General features: G+C 41.0%; 1 protein-coding gene across 2 annotated transcripts; it reads right to left on the reverse strand.

Moving 5' to 3' along the window:
* Positions 1-568: 568 nt before the first annotated feature.
* XRCC6 (X-ray repair cross complementing 6) lies at positions 569-22,877 on the reverse strand. 2 transcript variants are annotated; one of them, XM_072127043.1, is made up of 13 exons: positions 22,750-22,877; positions 20,484-20,577; positions 19,283-19,392; positions 18,749-18,887; positions 14,170-14,424; positions 13,791-13,974; positions 12,828-13,014; positions 11,315-11,483; positions 10,658-10,819; positions 8,796-8,925; positions 3,378-3,478; positions 2,657-2,770; positions 569-982 (listed from the first exon to the last, which is right to left on the reverse strand). In XM_072127043.1, exons 2-13 carry the CDS (start codon positions 20,563-20,565, stop codon positions 780-782), a joined length of 1,836 nt encoding a protein of 611 aa, XP_071983144.1. In that variant the 5' UTR covers positions 20,566-20,577; positions 22,750-22,877; the 3' UTR covers positions 569-779. The 2 variants fall into 2 exon arrangements, with proteins under 2 accessions (XP_071983144.1, XP_071983143.1); XM_072127042.1 differs by having other exon boundaries at positions 22,672-22,864.
* Between the last annotated feature and the right edge of the window lie 69 nt (positions 22,878-22,946).

Genomic DNA, 22,946 nt, shown 5'->3' on the forward strand with positions numbered 1-22,946 from the left:
CTTGCCCCATTATGCTCCGAGTTTATAGACATAGGCCAAGGCCCTGCCAAGGAAATATCTCATATGTCCTGACAGTGTGGCATATGTATGGCCAAGGATGTATGTGTAATGCATCCTCTCTTCAGAGGGCTATAATTCCTGATCTGTGGCACCTACAATCTCACTTTTTTTTCCTCTGAAAGAAGAGAACCCCCCTTTCAATTGCAGTGCAGCGGGATATGATTTCTATAAATTAAAATTGCACCTGAAATTCTAACTTTAAATGTGAATATATCGACACCATTACCTCCCCCCCCCCCCCTTCTATTTTCTCTTTTCTTTGATTGATACAGTAGCTGGCTATGTATCATACCAAACTAATCTCTGTCAATTCCCCCTGCGAGGGTTATGTGTTTTGCCGTGAGCCATTTTAAGGCACCATTCTGTTCTCCTTAATTAAAATTATGTTGAAACTAAATGTGGATATCTCCAGTTGCCTGGCATCTAGAAACAAAAGACAATGAAATAACAGATATTCATAAAATGAAAAATTCCTATTCTGATTAGTGAAAATAAAGTGCTACTCAGCTATTAACCCAAAAAATGTTTTATTCCAGCTCTAGAATGCAATATTGACATCTGAAACTAGACAGAAGAAGGTAACATTTTGATACTTTATATATGCAGGTATATAAGCTCCACTAAAATGAACGTCTTCTGTAATCATATCAAAAAGCAATCATTTTAACAAATCAATAGAATGGTCTGAAAAACTTATTTCCATCATATGGAATAAAGGTTTAGTTTTTATTAAAGTAATCTACAAGTGCATCCACAAGCTCCTGCTTTTTCCCACCCTTCAGTCCGTAAGTACGGCACGCCTCCTTCAGCACCGGCACCGTCAGTTTTCCCAATGTTCCATTCTTTACATAAGCTTTAAGCTCTGCTTCCGAAATGGAGCTTTCGGTCTTGGCCTTCTTTCCAGCTTGGCTACTGCCGTCACCTACAAAATATTAAGTATAAAGTCATGAATTAGGTATCCTTATCTTTTATGGACAAGCATAAGGCTATGGGTTTAGAACTGGCAGAGATTCAACTTATGACACATCAAGCTACAATACAGCTCCGTATAGCTGCACTTTTTGCCCAACAACATCAAGAAACTGAAGAGGCCTTGTCATTGTAAGGATTGTTGATTGATGTCTGCTTGCGTTTACAGGTGGTGTAGAGCTCCTGGTGTACAGCTTTATTATACCTTATATGCCAATTTTCTGCCATACATGAAAAAAAAAATCCAATAATCCCAGCCATCACCACCGGCTTCTGTTTGTATGAGTTTAAGTTCAGTAGCAGGCACGTGGCTGAAGACATTGCTGTATACAAACAGAAGCAGGAAGGAGAATGGCAGAGATCACTCTGAATGACAAGCCGGGGAGTACTGTAAGGACTATAGACTGTCAAAGCAACAGATTGCTACCGACCCCCTGACAAAGGCGGAGGCGCTTTGCCATCAGTATTTAATATTCCATGCAATGTACTGGGAAGTTGGAAAAAAATTCCAAATGCGAGAAAATTTACAAAAAAAACACATTGCATTTTTTGTGGGCTTTGTTCTTAATGCTTTCAGTGTGCACTCACTTTTATTGTTCAGGTTGGGGACAATCAAGCGGACACCAAATTTACATACATTTGATTATGCTTGAAAAAAAAAACTTTTGTAAAAAAAAAACAAACACAAGAAATTCTTCATTTCGCCATGTTCTGACGACAATACATTTTTCATACTTTAGTGTTTGGAGCGGTGTAAGGTGTCCTATTATAATTTATACCAGCTCATTGAAGCAGCTCCGAGCGCTAGCAGACACTGCCGTGAAGTACAATAGGAACTGTCGACCAAGTTCAAAGCACTCCAGCGTATTCATTAGGGGCGGGACTAGGAGGGTGATTTTTAAAGAAGCACACTGTATGTATTTCCTACACAGAACATCACCGCTTGTCACTTCATAGGACGCCAGATGGAGTTAATCTGTCAGCTCCAAAGCAGTTTTATCAGATCCCAATCACACCTTAGTGCAGACACTACAGATGTCCTGACTAAGCCGCTGTGCTGGCTCAACCCAATATTGTATATTTGTTCCTAAGGCTGCTCACTAAAATACTATACACACTACTATAAAATTAGACACCTGGGCGGTATTTTCTTTTACGGAGTTCACAGACAGGAATAATTTAGGGATGTGATGATACCAAACATGTTTATAATTTTTTAAATCAGTTCTAGGGAAAGGGGGCAATTTAAACATTAGGTTTTTATTATTTTCTATTTTTTAACACTTTTATTGAACCCATCCTACATAGACCCTACCATATACTGCAGTACTACCGTACCTCAGTATATGGCAATTATGCTACTGTGGGGGCCGATCCAATATAAGATGGCAGCGCTTTACCAGTAGCATTTTAATAGCTTAACTCCCATGTTCGGTGCCACCATTGTAAGCGGTGGGAGGTTACAGCAATATCCAGCAAACATCTACCATGTATGGAGAGGGCTTAGTCTGCAAGCCCTCTCCATTCTCCTGCCCAGATGTTCCACTGTAATAGCAAAGGAAGGCGTTAATGCTTTATGCAATTTTAATAACCAATACCAATAACCCTCTTGCGCAGTCAATCTCACCTTGTTTACGTTTTACAGCTTTGCTCTCTGGGTTATACCCAGGTGGATAAACCAGTTCTTTAAATTCTTCTGAAAGAGAACCCAAGCGATTATCTATCATGTCTGTCTTTGGCACTAGAATAAGAAACGAAAAATTAAAAATTCATCATCATTCTAAACAAAGTCCCTTGTACCAGTCTTCACTTGATGAAAAATAAAAAAAGTTAACCAACATATAAAGCATATTGTTCGAAATGGTTTCAAGGTAACCATAAATATTGCTGTATACGCCCCAGGTTCAGCTACATAGAGTCCATGTACTTCCCTGTCTACCTTCAGTTGACAGGCTGGAGGGGGGCACACTGCACCCGAAACAGGATCCATTCTTCCTTTATCCTCTAATGGCCTAGTTGTGGAGAAAGTCATGCGAATGAGCCTCTATGTCAAAGAATCCCCTTCTGGCTCCATCTTCATAGCCTCTGTTGGGCATTACTCCCCCCCCCCCTTTCCCAGCGAGAGGAGGTGATGTCATAATTAGCAGAAGAAGCTTCTGCGATGAAGACAGGAGCCCCTGGGGCTCATTTGCATAACATAAATAGGGGACTTTCTCCAAAACGAAGCATTAGAAGATAATGGCCACTACAGAAGTCTACGGCACCCAGTCACTGTGCAGTAAGCCTCTCAGCTCACAAAAGCTTAGTAAGGGAAATCCAGTAAAGCAACAAATAAGAGAAAATCTTACATGTTAGATCTTCAATGGGTTCGGGCTCCATCAAATCCAGAGCAAGTGCTTCCAAGTTACGAAAGTGTTGTTGTAGTACAGGGTTCTCAAATGACTCGCTCCTAGGCAGACAAGCACATTATGGTACAACCAGAAAAACAAATGCAAAATTAAAACAAGGTTCATTTTTATATACATTTTATTTTATCTATATGCTATGTTATTTCAATCTGATTCTGAAAATTTGGCATCTGCAAACTCCACAAATCACGACCTAATGGGTTTCAGTGGAAGTCAGAAAGGGGCCCTTTTTTTTTTAAGCACACTTGCCAGTACAGAAAGGCTAGAATGGCTGGGACACCATCCATTGCGAACTCAAAATTGTTTGACCTCGATAAGTCTTCTAAAACTGACTCTTTAGTTGAAAATGCAATAAAAATTTAAAAACCAAGAGGTTATTGAATAATTGAAATGATGTTTATATATAAAGTGCTAACCTGAGTGAGGGTAGACTACTTATCCCTCAGTATCAAGAGGTTTATAAGGTAGCACCATCAGGAAGGGTATGAAATATCCGCTCACCCGTTTACCTATAAAAAAAATATCCTACAAGTTCAAGGGGTTTTCCCCACGAAGAAAAAAGTTAGGCCCTATTCATAGGATATGGCCTAACTTGCTGATCAGTGGAGGTCTCAGTACTGATTACTTCACATATCCCAGAAACGAGGTGTCCTTCGGACTTATGGAGCGGACGGCTGCACATGACCGTTCTGCTCCATTAATCTCTATAGAGTTGACAGAAATTGCCGAGCGCCACTCCATTAGTCTGACGAAGCAACAAGGTGTCGACGTTTTCATGGTCTGTGGGGGTCTCAGCACTGAGACCCCCACTGATCAGCAAGTTAGGCCCTATCCCGTGTAAGGCCTAACTTTTGTCCGTTGGAAAACCCCTTTAAGCAAAAATTGAGCAGAAAACTCATCTTTTGCGAGAAGAGAGTCTTGGGATTTACAGCAGCTACAGCCATACGATATTAAAGAATAGAATTTTATCTTTCCATCTGCATTAGGCTTGTTGGCAGGTAACTACATAGTTGGCATCCAATTCCATACTATGTTCTAACCCTTTGGGGGGAACTTATCGTGTATCAGCATATAATGAAATCCCCCCCACCCCCACCTCTGCCACGCTGGATACAGGCGGTCCCCTACTTAAGAACACTCGACTTACATACAACCCCTAGTTACAAACAGACCACTGGATGTTGGTAATGTATTGTACTTTAGTCCTAGGATACAATAATCAGCTGTAACAGTTATCACAGGTGTCTGTAATGAAGCTTTATTGTTATTCCTGATTCTTATGACAACCCAACATTTTTAAAATCCAATTGTCACAGAGACCAAAAAAGTTCTGGCTGGGATTACAATGATAAAATATACAGTTCCGACTTACATACAAACTCAACTTAAGAACAAACCTACAGACCCTATCTTGTATGTAACCCGGGGACTGCCTGTATATCATAAGGCTCCATCCTCCAGCCACGGGTATTGCCTGGTGTAGAAACGTGCAATGACTTTCACCCATTCAGACCCGAACAGACGTAAGCTATAGTTAGTGCACACTCCTCCACACCCACTTGGCATAGAAGTGAGATTAAGGGGGATACAATCACAATTCTTGCCAGCGCTCCAAGAATTATGATTATTGCAGGGCTTGAATGAAGGAAAACTGTCCGCCCTTGTAGATCACAGAATCATAAGCCTTATGCGATTTTAAAGATGAGCATCTTATATTTAATCTGATAAAAAGAGCACAGCAAGTACTATAAAACCCAATATATGGCATCTCTAGTGACAAACCTACTCCACCCTCTTAGCCTAACTTATCTGAGGCAAAGAGAGTGCGAGCCTTGTTTCAGATGCTTATATTTTGGTTCGATAATACCTAGAACCATAAAGAGACATTTGTCATACCATGCTTTATATATTGAATAGATATCTATATATCCAATATACAAAGCTGAGTGTATGTATGTATGTATGTATGTATGTATGTATGTATGTATGTATGTATGTCTGCTTAAGGAAGCTCCACTGTCAAAATTACAATCACAAAATTTTGCACAGATGCCTCTTGTGAGCCAGGAAAGGTCGTAAACTAAATTTAGAGTGGAAATTTTCACTCAACGCTTTCCAAAATACACTTGGTAACCTAATGCCAGACTATAAGAGCCATTGTCGGTTGTGACAATTTTCCTGGATATTCATATGTTTGCCAGGATGCATATAGCAACCAATCACAGCCCAGCTTCTATTTTGCAACAGGTCAATAATATGGTCTAGGATTGGTTATTATGGGTAATGTAGGACATTATTATTATAAGTGTATATGCAAGTTAATATTATTTCGATTGCGACACTTGGCCAACGTTGTTGTGGCGGTATTAGATCACCTCTAATACTCCAGTCACATCCAGAGCTGCAATCATCTATCTACCATTATATAAACTTATATGACTGCAGCTTTGGATGTGACTGGAGTATCAAACTGTCATTTTATCACATCCAGAGCTGCAAGTACTTCTTGAATCATCTTACACAATCCATTGTTCTAAGGCAGTGGTGGCTAACCTATGGCACTGGTGCCAGAGGTGGCACTCAGAGCCTTTTCTGTGGGCACTCAGGCCATCACCAGAGATGACTCCAAGTATCTTCCTGCAGCCCAGGACTTGCTGTGCACAGAGCTATTTTAAGGTAACTGTGCTACCTGGGACTACAGGAGGAGTGGGAAGTTGTGGACAGATCTTGATCATCCAAATTTCATTTATTTTCTGCTTTATTGGTGTCCTCAGGGGCTGGTATCAATAAAAGCTGTGACAGAGAAGGGAGTATAAATCACAAATTAAATTTCTGTGCGGGCACTTTGCGATAAATAAGTGGGTCTTGGTTGTAGTTTGGGCACTCAGTCTCTAAAAGGTTCGCCATCACTGTTCTAAGGGATGAGAAGACAACAGTGACCTTCATTCTAATGTTGGCAATTCATTAAAATTGACACAGGGGAAGAGCAATGGGAGATGGGGAGCTATTGGAATCTATGGGTGTTAGACACAGAGATGGCACCCCTTTGCAGGGGGATATTTACTTTAACAACCGTACCCTCTCCCAGAGCCTGTCAACATGTAGACACATGGTGGTATAAACATCATGCCACCTCAGGGCCGCCTTCTAACAAGCCCAATCGTTATAGCATCAGGAGAAACAGCCCAACTAGAGGTACAGGGGAAGGTAGTGTGATGGGCACATACAGGAGCAGAGCAAGGGGAGGCCTGGTGGCAGGAATATAGGTGCTGTACCACTATCATTATACTTCTATATACATATATCTCGCTATCATTGTATGTATATATACCAATTTCTTCTAATAGATAAAGCTGAATGTGTTGTTTACCAGAAGGAATAAGGAGTTGCAGATAAAGTACTTTAAATTACTTGTGTGATCATTTAGTTAATCTGTGTTTCATATCTGTGGTGCTGAATATATGATATGAAATGCTAAGATATGAAATTGTTAAGAGCAGTTATTTATTATCCCGCTGCTACAGATATCATATAATAATAATTTAAAAAAGCAGCACTCCAAAACCAGCTATTCAAGTGGAAAAAGCGGTCCTTTATTTAACAACAGGTAATGTTTTGGGTCTGTGAGCCTTTCTCAAGCCCTCATGAAAGAAGCCAGGAGGGGAACATCCCAGTGATCCTCTTGTATCACCACCCCAACATTCTACCACCTCGACTATTTACTTATTTGAATTCTAAGATCTATTTTTACATATAGCTAAATCTCGCACAATATAGAAGGACATCATTGTTATCCTGACAATGACCAGTATAACAGGTTGGTGGCAGGTTTTGTGGTTCTATGGTGGCATAGGTTAGATTAGGGTCTACCCAACTACATGAAAGTCCTAAATTGACTGTGGGTCACCCGCACAGAATATATAGAACCTACAAAATGAGGCTAAACAATACATGATGTAGAAAATATAAATATTTTATTACACTGCAGAAGTAAAACTACTAGTATTATACAGAAAATTAACTGCTGAAAAAAAAAATCCAAATGCAGAATAATTGACAAAAAAATTCCGGTTGCATAATTTTCTTAATGGCTTCTTTTATAGGATTAACACTAGTGGGTGTTAGCAGTGGGTATCTGCTGTGTAGTTGACTGTCCTGTATAGCAGTTGTCCCCAATCTTATTTCGCCCAGGGACCAATAGCAATGGGTAGGTATTCTGGTGTCTAGCCAAAAATGTATGGCTTTACTGTCCGAAGAAGCACCCCGTCCCCACACTTATATCGGCCCTTTTCCTGTTCAGTGCCTCCCCTGCTTCCATTGTCCATTGAATTTTTTTTTTACAGTCTGGTGCCAGGTGCTCCAGAGCCCGGTCTTGGGCCGCAGCCCGGTGATTGAGGAACACTGCTGTATAGCACATCAACCCTATTCATAAAGCCAAAAAGGGAATCTGTCTCCACCTTTTTCAGGGAAGTATGCAAATACGTTTTTCAAAGGTGTTAAATGGAAAACAATGCCTCCTATTGCTACCTTAAAAGGCAGCCCCCTTAACACTAAGTATGACCTTCAAGAAGTCTAAAAACATGATGTGGGATTAAGCCAAACCAGTATATCTATTCCAGAAGGAACAGACAACACTGTTTCAACCTGGTTGGGTCTCCTCCATACAGCGTAAGGAACTGGTTTGGCAATAGCCTCCACCTTTTTCACTTATACAGCTAGTGACAGGTTCCCATAAACTATTAACCCCATCAGATCTATTAACTGACAACCTTCTATGTATACTGACTGAAATATGCATGGATAATTTTGACAGATTTAAACTGAAGGCTGTCGAGAAAGTATTAATGGGGTTGTCTAGGGGGTGAAAACATGGCTGTTTTTTTTCTGAAAGCAGCACGTTTTCTGACCTAAATGCTATTCATTGCTACACAGCTGCAATACCTGCACAAACCAAGGGAAAATGTGGCGCTGTTTTTGATAGAGAACAGCCATGTTTTACAGGTTGTGGACAACCCTTTTAACAAAATTTATCGAAGATGTCAACCTTCATCTCTTGGCATATTTTTCATTTATCTCCAGCTGTTACCATATAGATGACTATAGCAGAAATGCACAATTGTGACCTGCCAATATATTTCTGTTTTCAAGATTGTTGGGGGTTTCTGTGGTGATCAGCAAGTGATCAGCTTTCCTGTGGATGTGTGATAACTTGCTACCTACCTTTTTCCTCCTCCATCCACTAAGTTCGGCAAATTAATCTGCAGGACTTTCTTTTTTTTTTTTTACAAGGCAGAATGACAGTTTCAAAAATTAATTAATGAAATGCACTAAATGAAACTCACACCCAGCACATCATACCTGTATCTAAATCTCAGCTTATGGACAATTTCTTTCATCTTATGCACTTGTTCATCATTTGCTGGAACAATCTCAGGGTAGTCTATTTTACGAATATCATCAGCGTATGGCATGAAAATGAGATTGAAACCTAAACAAAAATAAGGAATATTTCTTATCAACAATGAAAACTCCAGAATATAAATGTACATATTTAGGCAAATCCCCATGAGCTAGACATTATACAGGTATAAGTTATAAAACAGTCAATTTTCTAACAAAAACACTGCCATAATACATACATATCTTAGGTAAAGGCAGGCAAAAGGGAAAATTACAATAGTTTATAACCGGTTATCTAATACTCAGTGTTATTGAACATGCGCGTACACACTATACTAATGATTTGTTGAAAGATTACTATTTCACAATAGAGAAATTGTATTTTGTGTGGACAAAATGTTTAGAATGTATGTAAATGTATAGAATAGAATACATGCAGGCAAAAGTAAACTTTCCATGAAATGCTGAGCCAAACAAGCAAGGCAGATGTGTCACAAAAGACACCTTTAGAGTCACTGGGTGAGGATGGCGCACACTCCTGTGTGTTCTGGGCGATCAGAAAACCACTTCTAAGCTGGTTGCACATTAACAAATTTGTTCCATCAAACCCGGTGCATGCCAGGTACACTGACCTGGACACCAAATCCCTGGCTCAGTGTCCAGTCCAGATACTCTGGAACATGCGCACAGAAAGGCCTCATTCACACTGCTGTGTGCTTGCCTGGGCTGGAACCCACAGCCGGGTCGGATAAGGGAGGACGTGTCCAATATTTTGCAGCTAGGTTGCTGTGTGGTGGGACATTGTCCATAGACTGTTTGCCATTGGTTTCCATTAAGACGTGAATGGGGCCCGAGTTGGATGGAACAAACACGGTTGTGTGCGAGTGGCCTTATCCCCTCTCCACAGAAAAAGGAATAAATGTCTGATCAAAAGTGGTGCAACTGCTAGGAGCGACAACCCTATGTAGCATAGGACACAAGTATAGTTCATAGTTTGAAAGTCCTATGAATTATAGGGCAGCCTAAGGGGACCATTTTGGCGGAATCAGAGTCCGAATAAAATGGACCGGCACAAAAAATAAATAATTGTTCCTATTAGTTCACTGCAGTATGTGCTGAATATTTCTTCATTAGTATTTGGGGAAATTATGATCTACGGATGTAGGCTTTTAGACAAGATGAATGTGGATGCACTTTTTTCTCATGCTCATTACTGAATCTCCTCCACTAGACTGCGCACTATTATGATGTGAAACACTTAGTGAGCTGTTCCCAAAGAAAAGTATGGTGTTGAAAGGACAACCTTTTATCAAAACTGACTGTTCATGAAGCAGTCCCGCTTTATATGGAAATTTTTAGAGATGTTGCTTGTGTGGTTACTGCATCGCCACCAACCCAAGTCAGCGTAAAAAGGCTGTTCTCTAGACAGGTCAGACTTAGGTTCCATGCACACGAACGTCTGGGGGACATATGTACGGCCACAATCTTGCAGCCATACATACGTCCCTCATAGACGGCTATGGAGCCTGGAGTCGGTAAGGTGAGCACAAGTAGTTCCTTGGCCGTATCAACGGCTATTTTCTATGGAGAAGGGCGGGGGTGAGCAGTGCGCCGACGTATGGCCGCCCAGTTCGTGTGCATGAGGCCTAAAGGTCATCTATGAAGGGGGATCTAATGGAGGAGATATTGTTTCCAAAAACAAATTTATAGACTCACTAAAGAAATATTATTCAGTACATTTTTTTGAAAACTTTTTTTTTTTACATAGTGTTTTGCATAATTACAATCTATTATAGTTCTAGTTCTAAGGTTGTCCTTACCTGGAGGTTTAATCTGTACATTTTCATCATCCAGTTTCTCCTCTTGTGGAACCAACGCAACAAAACGCGGTGGTGTATTTCTGCGTGGGGTGTACCTGCAAATGGCCATCACTTGTCGTTCCAAGCATTTAATGAGTAGAGCATGAAATAACGTGCTGCTACCTAGGGATGAAATATATTTATCATATATACAACATAGTGTACAACTAAAACAAGAGTTCATTCACTTGTTTAGTGAATATCTGGTAAATCAGTTTTCAAACTAAATTAAATATTTGATTTCAGTTTTATAAAGAATATACATTATAAGAGGAGCGTACATGTCAAGAGGAATAGTTATTACACACTTTTGTTCAGCGGTCAGTCGCGTTAGGCCCTAAGAATGCAGGTAGCTTAAGGCTTTTCTACAACACACAACAATTTCACATTCAAAATAATGCATTTAAATTGTGCAACAAAATCTGCACGGAAATTCAGCAAGTAATTAAAGTAATCCGCAATGTGTGCAAATAGTCTAAAGTTGCGGGGTACAGCTGACTAGAGCGGGTTCCTGGTGTTGCACCCCCACCAATCACACATTAGACAACCTGTCCTGAGGTTATCTTATTAGTATGAAAAGTGATTAGTGATGATGTCATGGTCCACAATTAGACTTACCACTGACAAGAGACTCTTCCGGATAAACAAACTGTGCAGGCCGGATGAAATGATGTTTCTTCAGCAAACTCACTGGTTTAAAACCAACCAACACAAGACTGGGATCGTCAAACCTCTTCAGTTCTTCCGTCTCTTCCTTCTCCAGGACAATCTGCCGGTTACCATAAATCTGACCAGAGAAGGATTAATAAGCGTTTCTGGTTAGTACATCAATGCTAACAGCAAAATATCAATATGCTCCCCATAGCAAGAAAAGCTGTCATTTAACAGACAAAAAATCATGTATACAGACAGTCCCTGACTTAAGGAAGCTCAACTTACAGACAACCCCCCTAGGTACAGACGGACATCTCTGCCCACTGTGACCTCTGGATGTTACAAAAGTCTCAGGATGCAATGCTCAGCTGGAAGGTGTCTGTAATGACGCTTTATTGATAATCCTTATTCCCATTACAGCATATAAATGTAAAAATCTAACTCACCAGCTACAAAAAAAAAAAACAATGCCTGGATTTCCAATTAGACCAGTTCCAATTTACATACAAATTCAACTTAAAAGGACATCTACAATCAAATTACTGATGGTAGACTGTCCTCACATAGATGCTACCTCTAGGGGTGGATCACAGCATTTTTCACCAAGTCCAGGTGATCTTTATTACAGAGAAATTAAGTTTATAAAAACATATAAAAGAGCCTAAGGCTCCTAAAGCCTGAGGGCGCGTTCACACGTTCCGCTATCGTCGCGTTCATAACGCGACGCTAGCGCACAGTGGGCGGAGCTCGGGCCGATCGCATATGCGTTTCCCGGGAAACGCATGCGATTAATCACACGATCGCATGGAAACGCATATGTGATCGCCCCAAACTCCGCCCCCTGTGCGCTAGCGTCGCGTTATGAACGCGACGATAGCGGAACGTGTGAACGCGCCCTAAGGCTCATGGCTCCGCCATGTTCTAAAATATTCAAGCCCCACTCCAACTTTATAATGACCCTGGATCCTCCTGCTTAATGATATCATCCGGCTGTCTGCAAAACTCCCGCCTGCGCAAGATGTCTTTTCTTCCACAGCCTCACTAGTAAACTGGTGGCTGCGCAAGAAGAGACATCTTGCGCATGCGCAAGTTTTTCAGGGCCGTCATCTTTGTTTGTGATGTGAGAATATGCCTTGATGTGTAAATTATGCCAGCAGGGAACATGAAAAAATATATTCCGCTATTATGTCGGCTTAAAAGGTTATTATGACAATAGACACTTAATGCTGTGTTATCTCAAAGCCCCTCCCCCCAATCCAGAGCATTTGTGTCATTTCCTGAGGCTGCTGTAGAGTGTGTCTTTTGGGGACCCATTCTTCCAGTTGCTGGGGTACCCAGCACTCAGACCTTAGCGATATGACTCTTCTTTCCTTGTGGGTAAGGCATAATTGTCTGTAGTGGTGCAATCCCTTTATTCATTGATTCCCATAGTGCTTTTATTCAGGGTTTGATATACTTATGGCTTTACTGTAGATACCTGAGCCTTCTTTGTGTCACTGGGAAGTAGGAGGCTTCCTGTCTCCCTGTTGAACGTTCTCGTCTTAGTTTTAACAGGCTCATTGCTCTCACGGTACAACTTTACTGGAGCAGGTTTGATAGCTTTTTGTATCAAGTTGTACACTCCAACTGTAAGGTATAGGCCATCGTCCAACTTCAGAGGGATTCTGCATATGATAAAACACAATATAGATAAACAGCACATATAGAGGACTTTTCTAGCAGTCGTGCTATAATGCATAGAGAAGTGGTAATAAATGGCCAAATTCAACTACTGTCTAAAACTTTTTGTCCATAGAAACCAATAATAACTTAAAAAAAGAAAAGTTCTTTCTATATGGATTGTAGGTTCTTAGATCATTAGCAATGAGTAGTAGCTCTCTTTGATCATCCTACCAATGAATTTTCAGCACACAGCTCCTGGTAACTCGGCTGCGAAGATGGGTTCTGCGCAGAGCGCAGGCTTCGCAGACTCGGATCTAAAGCCGGGGCTACTCCATAGGCCGAGCTTCATGTACCAGTCACTGTCTCTTTGGACCAACCCCTCACGAATACACTGCACCACTGTTAGCGCTGTGAACGCCGGACCAAGCTTTGTACTGCAGTGTTTCCTAGCATTATCGGAAGGTTCAGATATGGCTAGCAGTTTAACACTAGGGTAGGAGCTGCTTACTTTAGTAAGCAGCTCCTAGTGGGCTTATACAGGGTGACAGGTCCTCTTTAAGGAAGAGAAAGATCAATTTTGATTCTAAAAGCAGCCTATAAATGTAAGTTACAGCAATATTTAAAGTACAGTTCAAATAAGTAGGTTAAACACTAGGTGTAGATATCTAACCGATCAACTATGAATAACCTATCCTGTGGATAGGCCATCAAAAGTTAGCCCTAAAAAACATGTTTAAGGGTAATTCAACTAAGAAGGATGTGAATGTTGGCCTTTTACCTGCACAAAGATCTCTTCTTGCTTTCCTTAGCCCGCACTTTTCTCATGAGGTCATCTAGTTTACTGGAAGCTTTGAACTGCACACCAAGGTCTTCATCATCATCAGTATTTACAATGTCACGATAGAACAGAGAGAAGTCAAAGCCCCCTTCTTTCTCAAGATTCATGAGATCCAAGAAAATTCCTTAAAAAGATGCCGGCACATCCATCAAGTTCAGTTCTTTCTATTAGATAATTTTTTGTTGCAAAATGTACAAAGTACTTCTACATAGACACCAACACATAAAGAGAAAATAACAAACCCACAACCAAAAACTTCCCCCCGTTTCTCCTATTGTACATATTAAAGGAAAAAAAGAGAGGTCTAGCCAATACATACCCAGATCACGCAGGTCCTTTGCCTTGGTTATTGCCTGTGTGATTTTGGCAGGCTCACCTCCATGTGGATCGTCTTCATTAGTGAACAACATTATACGCTTGTGACTCATTTTTAGCTTAACATTGCTAAACAGTTTTTCGCAGCGCCAGAGAGCCTCCCCCACTGAAAAGTCTGATGAATGTCCAATGGTTTCAGAGAAGTATGACCTTCCTTTATCTTCTCGGTATTTATCCAAGTCCAAAACTCGCTTTGCACCTATAAACACATATTAGTTAACAATGGCCACATTTTTCATTTTGTCTTCATGTAATAAAGTAAGAACATTACAAATTACACTCCATGCAGGTGGACAAATTCATTTCCATGGGATCATGCACAAACAAAGCTCAGAGCAAGTCCTATCATTGCCGGTGTTTGTGGACAGTCTTTCTTCACATGTTAAAGACACACAGGCCACAAACATTGGACCGCAATCCATTGTTTGTAGACAAGAGTTTTTCTTTCACATTTGGGAAGTATGCATTATATTTAATACATAAAGCTTAAATCACTTTAAAAAATAACATTTTGAAAATCTCATCCCCATACCCTAGCACAGTGATGGCGAACCTTTTAGAGCCTGAGTGCCCAAACTTCCACCAAAAGCCGCTTATTTATTGTAAAGTGCCAGCACAGCAATTTAAGCAGTAATTTATTTCTCCTTGTTCTTTGACAACTTTTAATCGTTCAGCCTCCTAAAGACACCAACGCAGTTGAAAGGAGGAGGGCAAATTTGCCTATCATTGTAGGAAGATTCTTTCAGTCCTGTCTGGTGAACTTCATGCTGGGGTGATGGCCTAAGTGCCCAGAGAGAGGGCTCCGAGTGCCGCCTCTGGCACCCGTGCCATAGGTTCGCCACCACTGCCCTAGCACACATGTTTAGCCTATTCCAGGAAAACACACAATTATTCACCTGTTCCTATGATTTCCTCACCCACTGAATATTTCCCTACCTGCATTGTCTGATTACATGACTTGACTACAATTCCCATGAAACCTTGCACAGCAGGCTGTGTGTAATGAGCTCCTTCTCCCTCTCCGTAACCACAAGGCACTCCCTCATTTTTTGTGTGGTTGTCCCCTGCCTCCCCCTTCTTTTCGGTTATCTTCTGTACAAGCATGAGCTTCATCTTCCCCCTTCCTCACATGTCTGCAGAGACTTATCCTATCTCTTTGTCTTCTCACTCATAACAGCCTGAGAAGCAGAATGTTTGAGCTCTTTCCTTTGTCCCATGATGTAAATCATGTAAACAGGCACACGGCAGATCATATATTCTTCTTACTGCAGTTCAGTATGTGACGCCATGTGATAGAGTGCAAAAGAGGAGCTTACTTATTCCTCTCCCCTCCTCCACATTAATGGGGGAGCACCCATCAGTTCAGAGCCTGGACTGTAGCTTTGAACAAGACACCACAGGAAGTGGCAACATCTGACAACAACATCTGCACAGAAATATCAGACACACATTACAAATTGTCTTTCATATTATGCATATACCCCAACAGCATTTTAAACCTACTTTAAAAAGGAGTTATCCCACACTTATCACCAGATACTTAGGATAGGGAATAAGTGTGTGATTGGATTCCACTTCTGAAACTTACGTTGAACAAAGATTGGACTCAACTATTTAGGCTGCATTCACACGACTGCAAGGGGGACGTATATACGGCCGATATACGTCCCCCATAGACGGCAATGGGCACCGTACTGCTCCGTGCCCCGTGAAAAATAGGACATGTCCTATTTTTTCAGGGCATACGGTGCCATGCGCCATATATCCCTATGGAGAGGGGCGGGGGTGAGCAGCGCTCTCCCCCTCCTCCTCTCTCCGCACGCTGCCGTGTGCCCGCTGTGCTACGGTACGGCGGGCACCAGTCGTGTGAATGCAGCCTTAGGTTGTTTTAATTCCCAAGAGGTGAATGAACAATGAAAAGCCATTTGTGTCTCTGTTCTTGAAACCAGTAAGCGTTCCACAACATACCATCACCAATAGCTAAAGGATATGTGTCTGCAATGAGAAAGCCCCTATAAACCATCTACAATTGGTCCTAAAGTATATACACTTTTTTAAATAAAGCATGTAAAAGGTAAATGACAAATACTAGGATATACTACAGTACTCTAAATGCTGCTGGCACTTACATTAGCAAACATCAACTTAAAGCAGGGGTCTCAAACTCGCGGCCCGCGGGCCAACTGCGGCCCGCGGGACAATATTTTGCGGCCCCCACCTGCATGGAGAGGGCAGGTCGCGCTGCATGGAGAGGGCTCACGGGCCGAGCCCTCTCCATAGCCGGTAAGTCTTTGCTGCATATTGCAGCAAAGGCTTACCGGTAACACCCGCGATCGGTGCTAGTACCGATCGCGGGTGTTTTCACAGCGATGGCTGCCGGCAAAGCTGTCGGCAGCCTCAAAAAGATAGCGGCGCATGGGCGCCGCCATCTTACCTGGGATCGCCGCTCCCCGTGACGTCATCGGGGGGCGGCGATCCGTCTCCATGGTCCGTCTCCTATTTCGTTTTAACCCCTTCATTACAATGTGCTGATAGCACATTGTAATGAATGAGGAGGAAAATCCCCATATATTGCCATACTGTAGTATGGCAGTATATGATAGGATCGATCAGACAACCTAGGGTTAAAGTACCCTAGGGAGTCTGAAAAATAGTATAAATAAAAATACAAAAAAGTTAAAAAAAAAAAAAATGATAATAAAAAAACCTAAAATTTCAAATCACCCCCCTTTCCCTAGAACTGACATAAATATAAATAAACAGTAAAAATCATAAACACATCAGGTATCGACGCGTCCGAAAATGCCCGATCTATCAAAATATGATAACGTTTTTTCAATGCGTTTAACCCCGTAACGGAAAATAGCGCCCAAACTCGAAAATGGCACTTTTTTGCCATTTTGAAAAATATAAAAAATTAATAAAAAGTGATCAAAAGGTCGTACAGTCCTAAAAATGATATCATTGAAAATATTATCAAATTTCGCAAAAAATGACACCACCCACAGCTCCGTACACCAAAGTATGAAAAAGTTATTAGCGCCAGAAGTTGGCAAAATCAAAAAAATAATTTTTGTACAGGAGGTTTTAATTTTTGTAAAAAACATTATAAACCTATAACAAATTTGGTATCCCCTTAATCGTACCGACCCAAAGAATAAAGTAGACATGTCATTTGGGGCGCTCAGTGAAAGACGTAATATCCAAGCCCACAAGAAAATGGCGCAAATGCGTTTTTTTCATCATTTTCATTGCATTTGGAATTTTTTTCCCGCTTCCAAGTACATGGCATGGAATATTTAATACCATCACTATGAAGTGCAATTTGTTACACAGAAAACAAGCCATCACACAGCTCTTTACGTGTAAAAATAAAAAAGTTATAGATTTTTGAAGGTGGGGAGTGAAAAATGGACATGAAAAAACAGGAAAGGGCCCGTAACCGGTTAATCCCCTTCCCTCCGGTACTTGAAGAAGATGAAGTCGCCGCTCTGAACGCACTTGGTGCAGGTCAGAGCGGCGACTTCATCTTCTTCGATGGGAGGCAAGTACCGGGGGGGAGGGGGGGATGGAGTGTCCCTGACTGGGCTCAGTGCGGTAGGAGCTTGGGACCCCTCGGTGCACAGGGCGCGTTCATAGAGAGAACACGTCTCCCAGCTCGGGGCTTTCCTTGCGCTGGGAGACGCCATGACATTTGAATCTGAATAATGATATTTTGTAAGCGCATTTTGTGTGGAAAACTTGATGCGGCCCAGCCTTACCCAGAATCTACCTCCAGCGGCCCCCAGGTAAATTGAGTTTGAGACCCCTGACTTAAAGGGTTCATCAATAGGAAAAGATAATGGCGAATAAACTGATCTACTAGCTTCATATTAATTGGAATTTAATAATGCAGATTACAACATAGTGTGTACGAGTGGGTAGAGTGCATAGACCACTGGCCGTCTGCCGGGAAGGAGAAGAATCTAGAGCCGCAGGAGAAGTGGAGTGTCAGAGGCAAGTATATAGATTTTTTTTTTAATTTTTAAAGGGAGCTGGGCAGTTGCCATTACTAATGGTGGCTGTGCAGGGGACATTACTATTGGGGGCTGTGTGTTTTTAACGGGGTACTGCTCCGGACATTTTATGAGGGGAGGTTGCTGGACAATTTGTTCATGAGTAGCAGCTGCATTTCCCACCCTAGGTCAATCAGTTTCTCAGTGTATTTTTTGCAACAGCTTGTACTTGGTATGCAAAAAGGGGCTACATAAAAGAGCGCACTATAAAAGAGGGGTGGGGGCTACAGAAAAATGAGCAGAACTATAAAGTGGGACTACAGAAAAGGTGGCATTTAGATTGGAATTGGCACATTATATGATTTTGGTTTAGATACGAGGTATTTGCAGGGCATGCAATTTTATTCCAGGGTACATGTTTCCGGTCCTTGGAAAAAAAAAAAAATGCCACCGCAGCCAGACCCCAAATACAAGAAGGTTGTGTACCACTATGGTAAAGGATACTTTTTCCTAACTATAAACTCATACCTGGAGTATCCAAATCATGGAGAACATAAATGTGTTTGAAAGTTTCAGAGCCTTTGCTTTCTCTTGTACCAAAAAACACCAGGCCCAGGAGATCACGGTCACTGCTGATGATCTTGCTTGTATAGACACTTCGAATGCACTGAGAAAGAGAGTCACAATACATTGCCGGTAGATATACTATTCTGTAATGTTTTGTACATTGCAATCAATTGGTGAAATCCCACAGCTTTACTGCACATTGGCCTTTGCACAGGTTGCATAACTTGTTCAGAAAATGGGTTAATCTATGAAAAATGTTATCTATGATTCAAGAGGTGGTTCTAAAGAAAATTGCCAAGATTGCAGACGTGACTAAAAAAAATAAAAACACTTTTTACCCTGCCTTCTTATCGAGTCAAGATGCTGGAGGGGCACCACAATACAGTAAAGCTACACTAGCCCCTCTGTGATCTGTGTCCCTGGTTTATTATGATTGATTTTGATGCTAGATTTCAATTAAGTATCTCAGTTCATAAATGCCATCTAATAAATTACCTGCAGAGAGATGTCAAACGGCGTTAAATCATCATCGGCTGTGCTCTTAAACATTTGTTTAGAGGCATCAACAAGGAAGATCAGACTGTCCCTGCCTCCATAACGAAACTCTACTCCAGAATAGAAAAAAAAAAAAAACATCAATATAAAAATCATTTTTACTTAGTATACAGAAAATAGTAAGTCATTGAAATACCAACATGCTACCATGATCAGTGTCAGCACCAATCACAGGTGTTAAAGGACATCTACCACCAGGAATAAGGATTGCAAACCAAGCACAGAGACATACTACTGGTGTGTGCCCCCTCTCTAGCAGGATCTGCTCTTATTCTAGCCCAGCCCCCCCCCCCCCCCCACAAGGCTCATTCTCACAATTTTTAAAGCCTTTTTTTCTTAAAACCAGGGCATAAGAAGCTTAAAGAAGACCAGAAGATGCTAGAGGGGGCACACACCAGCATGTCAGTGTGCTTGGTTTACAATCCTAGTGGTAGATTTCATTTAATGGTGGGTGTTAATAGGTGCATTTTTTAATAGGTAAACCATTGAAATTTGACAATTTAGAAAGGACATTTCATACTCTACCTAAGGGAACTGATAGGTTCCAAGTAAAGGATTGTTTTTTAGTTAAAAGATATTTTATGGAACCAGAATCCCAGCTCAGTTGTCAGGATAGAGGCCAGTGCCAGTATGAACTTAGTGTAACTCCTATGCAAGCTCATCAATATCTTCATACTGGATAACCCCTTTAACATAAAGCAAAACTTCACCCAAAGGTTATAACCATAAATCTATCACACACCATAACACTTCTTAGTCTATACCACTAACCTTGACACTGAGCATCTTCCCCTTATTGGAGATGATTAGTTCCTGCCAGTAAACATTGCTATGCAGCAGGGTACAGAGAAAAGCATTCATGTACAGTTAAGGCCCAGTTCACACCTGTTCATATCTTCCGATAAAATAAATATTGATTTGGATGGGCTTTTAATGACTTCCATTAGTGTCAGTTCGCACCACGTCCGCTAGGCTTCTGTTATTTGAGACGGAATAAATTGTACTGTCGCTTCCATCAAACTTCTGCTAAAATAACTGAAGTAGTAACAGAAAGGGTGCAGAGAGACAATAACAAAAGCCTCTAAAAGTGGCTGTTTTCCATTATTTACATAATATGGTCTGTACAAATGCAGTTTCTTACCACCGGGTTCAGCTTCTCCATCTTCATTTTCTTCATCCTCATCCTCCTCTCCTTTAGCATAATAGGATTCCCACTCCGGCATTATTTAGGAAATCTGCAAGGGATGATGATGTAATTTATACATTTGCGTAGTTTCCAAGTTATTGTGATAGAGCCAGAGGAGAGATCGTTTCCGGGAAATCGCAGTTTTCTTCTCTTTCCACAGATGTATCAATGATGCTACTTACCCATTTACTTGTTTATTTATTTACTTACTTATGAATTCACTTATCTGTGTTGTATCAAGCCTGATTTTATGCTAATCCCCTTGTATGGGCTGGACTCCATTTTTCATATGTCTATTCATTTGCATATACATGTTCACTTTAACCTATGAATTGATTTATTTATTTTTTAAATATTATTTTTATTTATTATTATATTATTTTTTAAATGAATTGATTAATTTATTTATTAAGGATTTATCGTTCCAACGTATTTATTCATATATGCAGTCATTTAGTTATTTATTTTTACACGATATTTTCCATCCCCATTTCAATTCTCTATACTTGTGTATAAGCCGAGTTTTTCAGCATAAAAAAGTGCTGAAAAACTTCACCTCGGCTTATACACAAGTCATTAAAACAAATAAACTTACATACTCCCCTTCTGCCGTCCCCAATGTTCGGCACGGCTTCCTGCTGCTTGGCCGCGGCTCTCTCTCTCTTCTGTTAGGAAAAAGTATGGCTGGCTATACACTACAGGTGGCTGGTTGGCTGTGACCAATGCATTTACCACCCTGGCTTATACTCGAGTCAGCAGGTTTTCCCAGTTTTTGGTGGTAAAAGTAGGGGCTTCGGCTTATACTCGCGTATATATACGTTGTATATGTTTTTTATATCTATTTTCTTTTAGTCTTCTCTCACTTGAAAAAGGAATCCTTAGAGATTCCAAAACATGTTGTGTAACGCCAACCCCCCCTCCCCCCAACATACTTGCTCCTCCGCGGTGTGGCTACTGGGTTTTAAGGATCCTGTCAACGGGCAGCACCATACGATACCCTACCTGAAACTTTGCACTAGCATTGTGCCTGGTTTCAGCACAACTCTTTCCGGTGAGCCTCACTCCAATCACCTCACCAAAATCTGTATCATTGTTTTTTTTTTTGCAAAATACTACTCTATGAACGCTTTCTGGTCTCTCCTTGTCCGCCTTTCCTAAGTATCAAAAAGGAAAGGATAAGACAGAACAAGAGCCTGTCTGTCATCCCCTTGGCCCCCTGATATAATGTTGCGGGATACCGTGCCATTCCCCTTGCAGATTGAGGCTTGATTTTGGCCTCCTTCCTTCTATCATCAACTTTTAAAAGTATGCTAATAAGCCTGAAAGGTTCTAGGAGCGATAGCAGAGCCTCTGAGTGCTGCAGATTTGCAATGAGCAGAATATGTTTTCCCCTGCCTGTATAATCAAGCAGCGGAAATGAGTCCATGGGGAGTGGAGACCCCCCTCAGCTCATTGTAACAGCCTGTGAAGCTACAGTAGTGAGGGGTTCTGTAAACCCCGAATAGAACCCTTCAGGATCATTAGCATAATTATAAAAGTTGATTTTACAAGGAAGGGGGCCATGGATAATAGATATAAGATGATAACCAGAGTCACAGTGGCTGGATCTACGAGTGCCCCTAGTTTTTCATGCTTGGTTTGGATGCAAGATAAGATTTTATAAAGTAATAAAACTATTTTTTTTTTTATTATTTTTGTGTGTGTAACTAATAATAAAATAAATTGGCAATGTCTGATCCTCAACAATCTTGGCGGGTATTATGTTTTTATACCCAATGTGGGAAGGGCATAAACATGAAAATAAAAAAAATCATGCGCTTCTTTCCTCCCAAAAATATTTAATAAAGGGATAAAAATGTCAAATATACCACAAAATATTTATTAATACTCATCCCACAAAAACCCTAATAATGCTTTTATCATAGACAAAAAGTATTGCAGCATAGGATGGCATGCACATACCCAACCGCACCGACCTACAGAGTATATTATGTTGTATATTGTACAGTAAACTGCATAAACATTTTACTTAATAATTTTGTTAAACTTTATTGTAAAACTAAAAATCATGCTGTTGGAAAATACAACTTACTGTAAAAAAAACAAGCCCTCACATGTCATAGGAGAAAAAAAAAGTTATTACCGCTGTGGTGACCCCGACAGCTGTGGCTTATGTAGTCGGAGATGACTTCCCCCACAACTCCGGAGCCTGAGGTTATACCTGGGAAGGTAGGTACTACTTCCCGCCACTGCTAGCGCTATCCGTGACTCCTCGGTGACAGGGAGCGTCGCACGTCATTACCCGGCGACACCACACTGGGGGGGCGTGGCATGATGTATCAGCACGTTTGTTTCCGCACAAATCGCTGTTCTCATTGGTCATGACATGGCAAATAGGCGTGTCCAATGCAGAGTGTT

This window comes from Engystomops pustulosus, chromosome 10, assembly GCF_040894005.1.
Source record: "Engystomops pustulosus chromosome 10, aEngPut4.maternal, whole genome shotgun sequence".
NCBI classification, from domain to species: domain Eukaryota; kingdom Metazoa; phylum Chordata; class Amphibia; order Anura; family Leptodactylidae; genus Engystomops; species Engystomops pustulosus.

Coding starts and splice junctions, on each gene's coding strand:
- XRCC6 (XM_072127043.1), bottom strand. CDS start 20,565: ATGCCGGAGTGGGAATCCTATTATGCTAAAGGAGAGGAGGATGAGGAT. Junction 14,425..18,748: donor CCATGATTTGGATACTCCAG/GTATGAGTTTAT, acceptor ATGTGTTTATAG/GTGCAAAGCGAGTTTTGGAC. Junction 2,771..3,377: donor ACCCATTGAAGATCTAACAT/GTAAGATTTTCT, acceptor TTCTTATTCTAG/TGCCAAAGACAGACATGATA.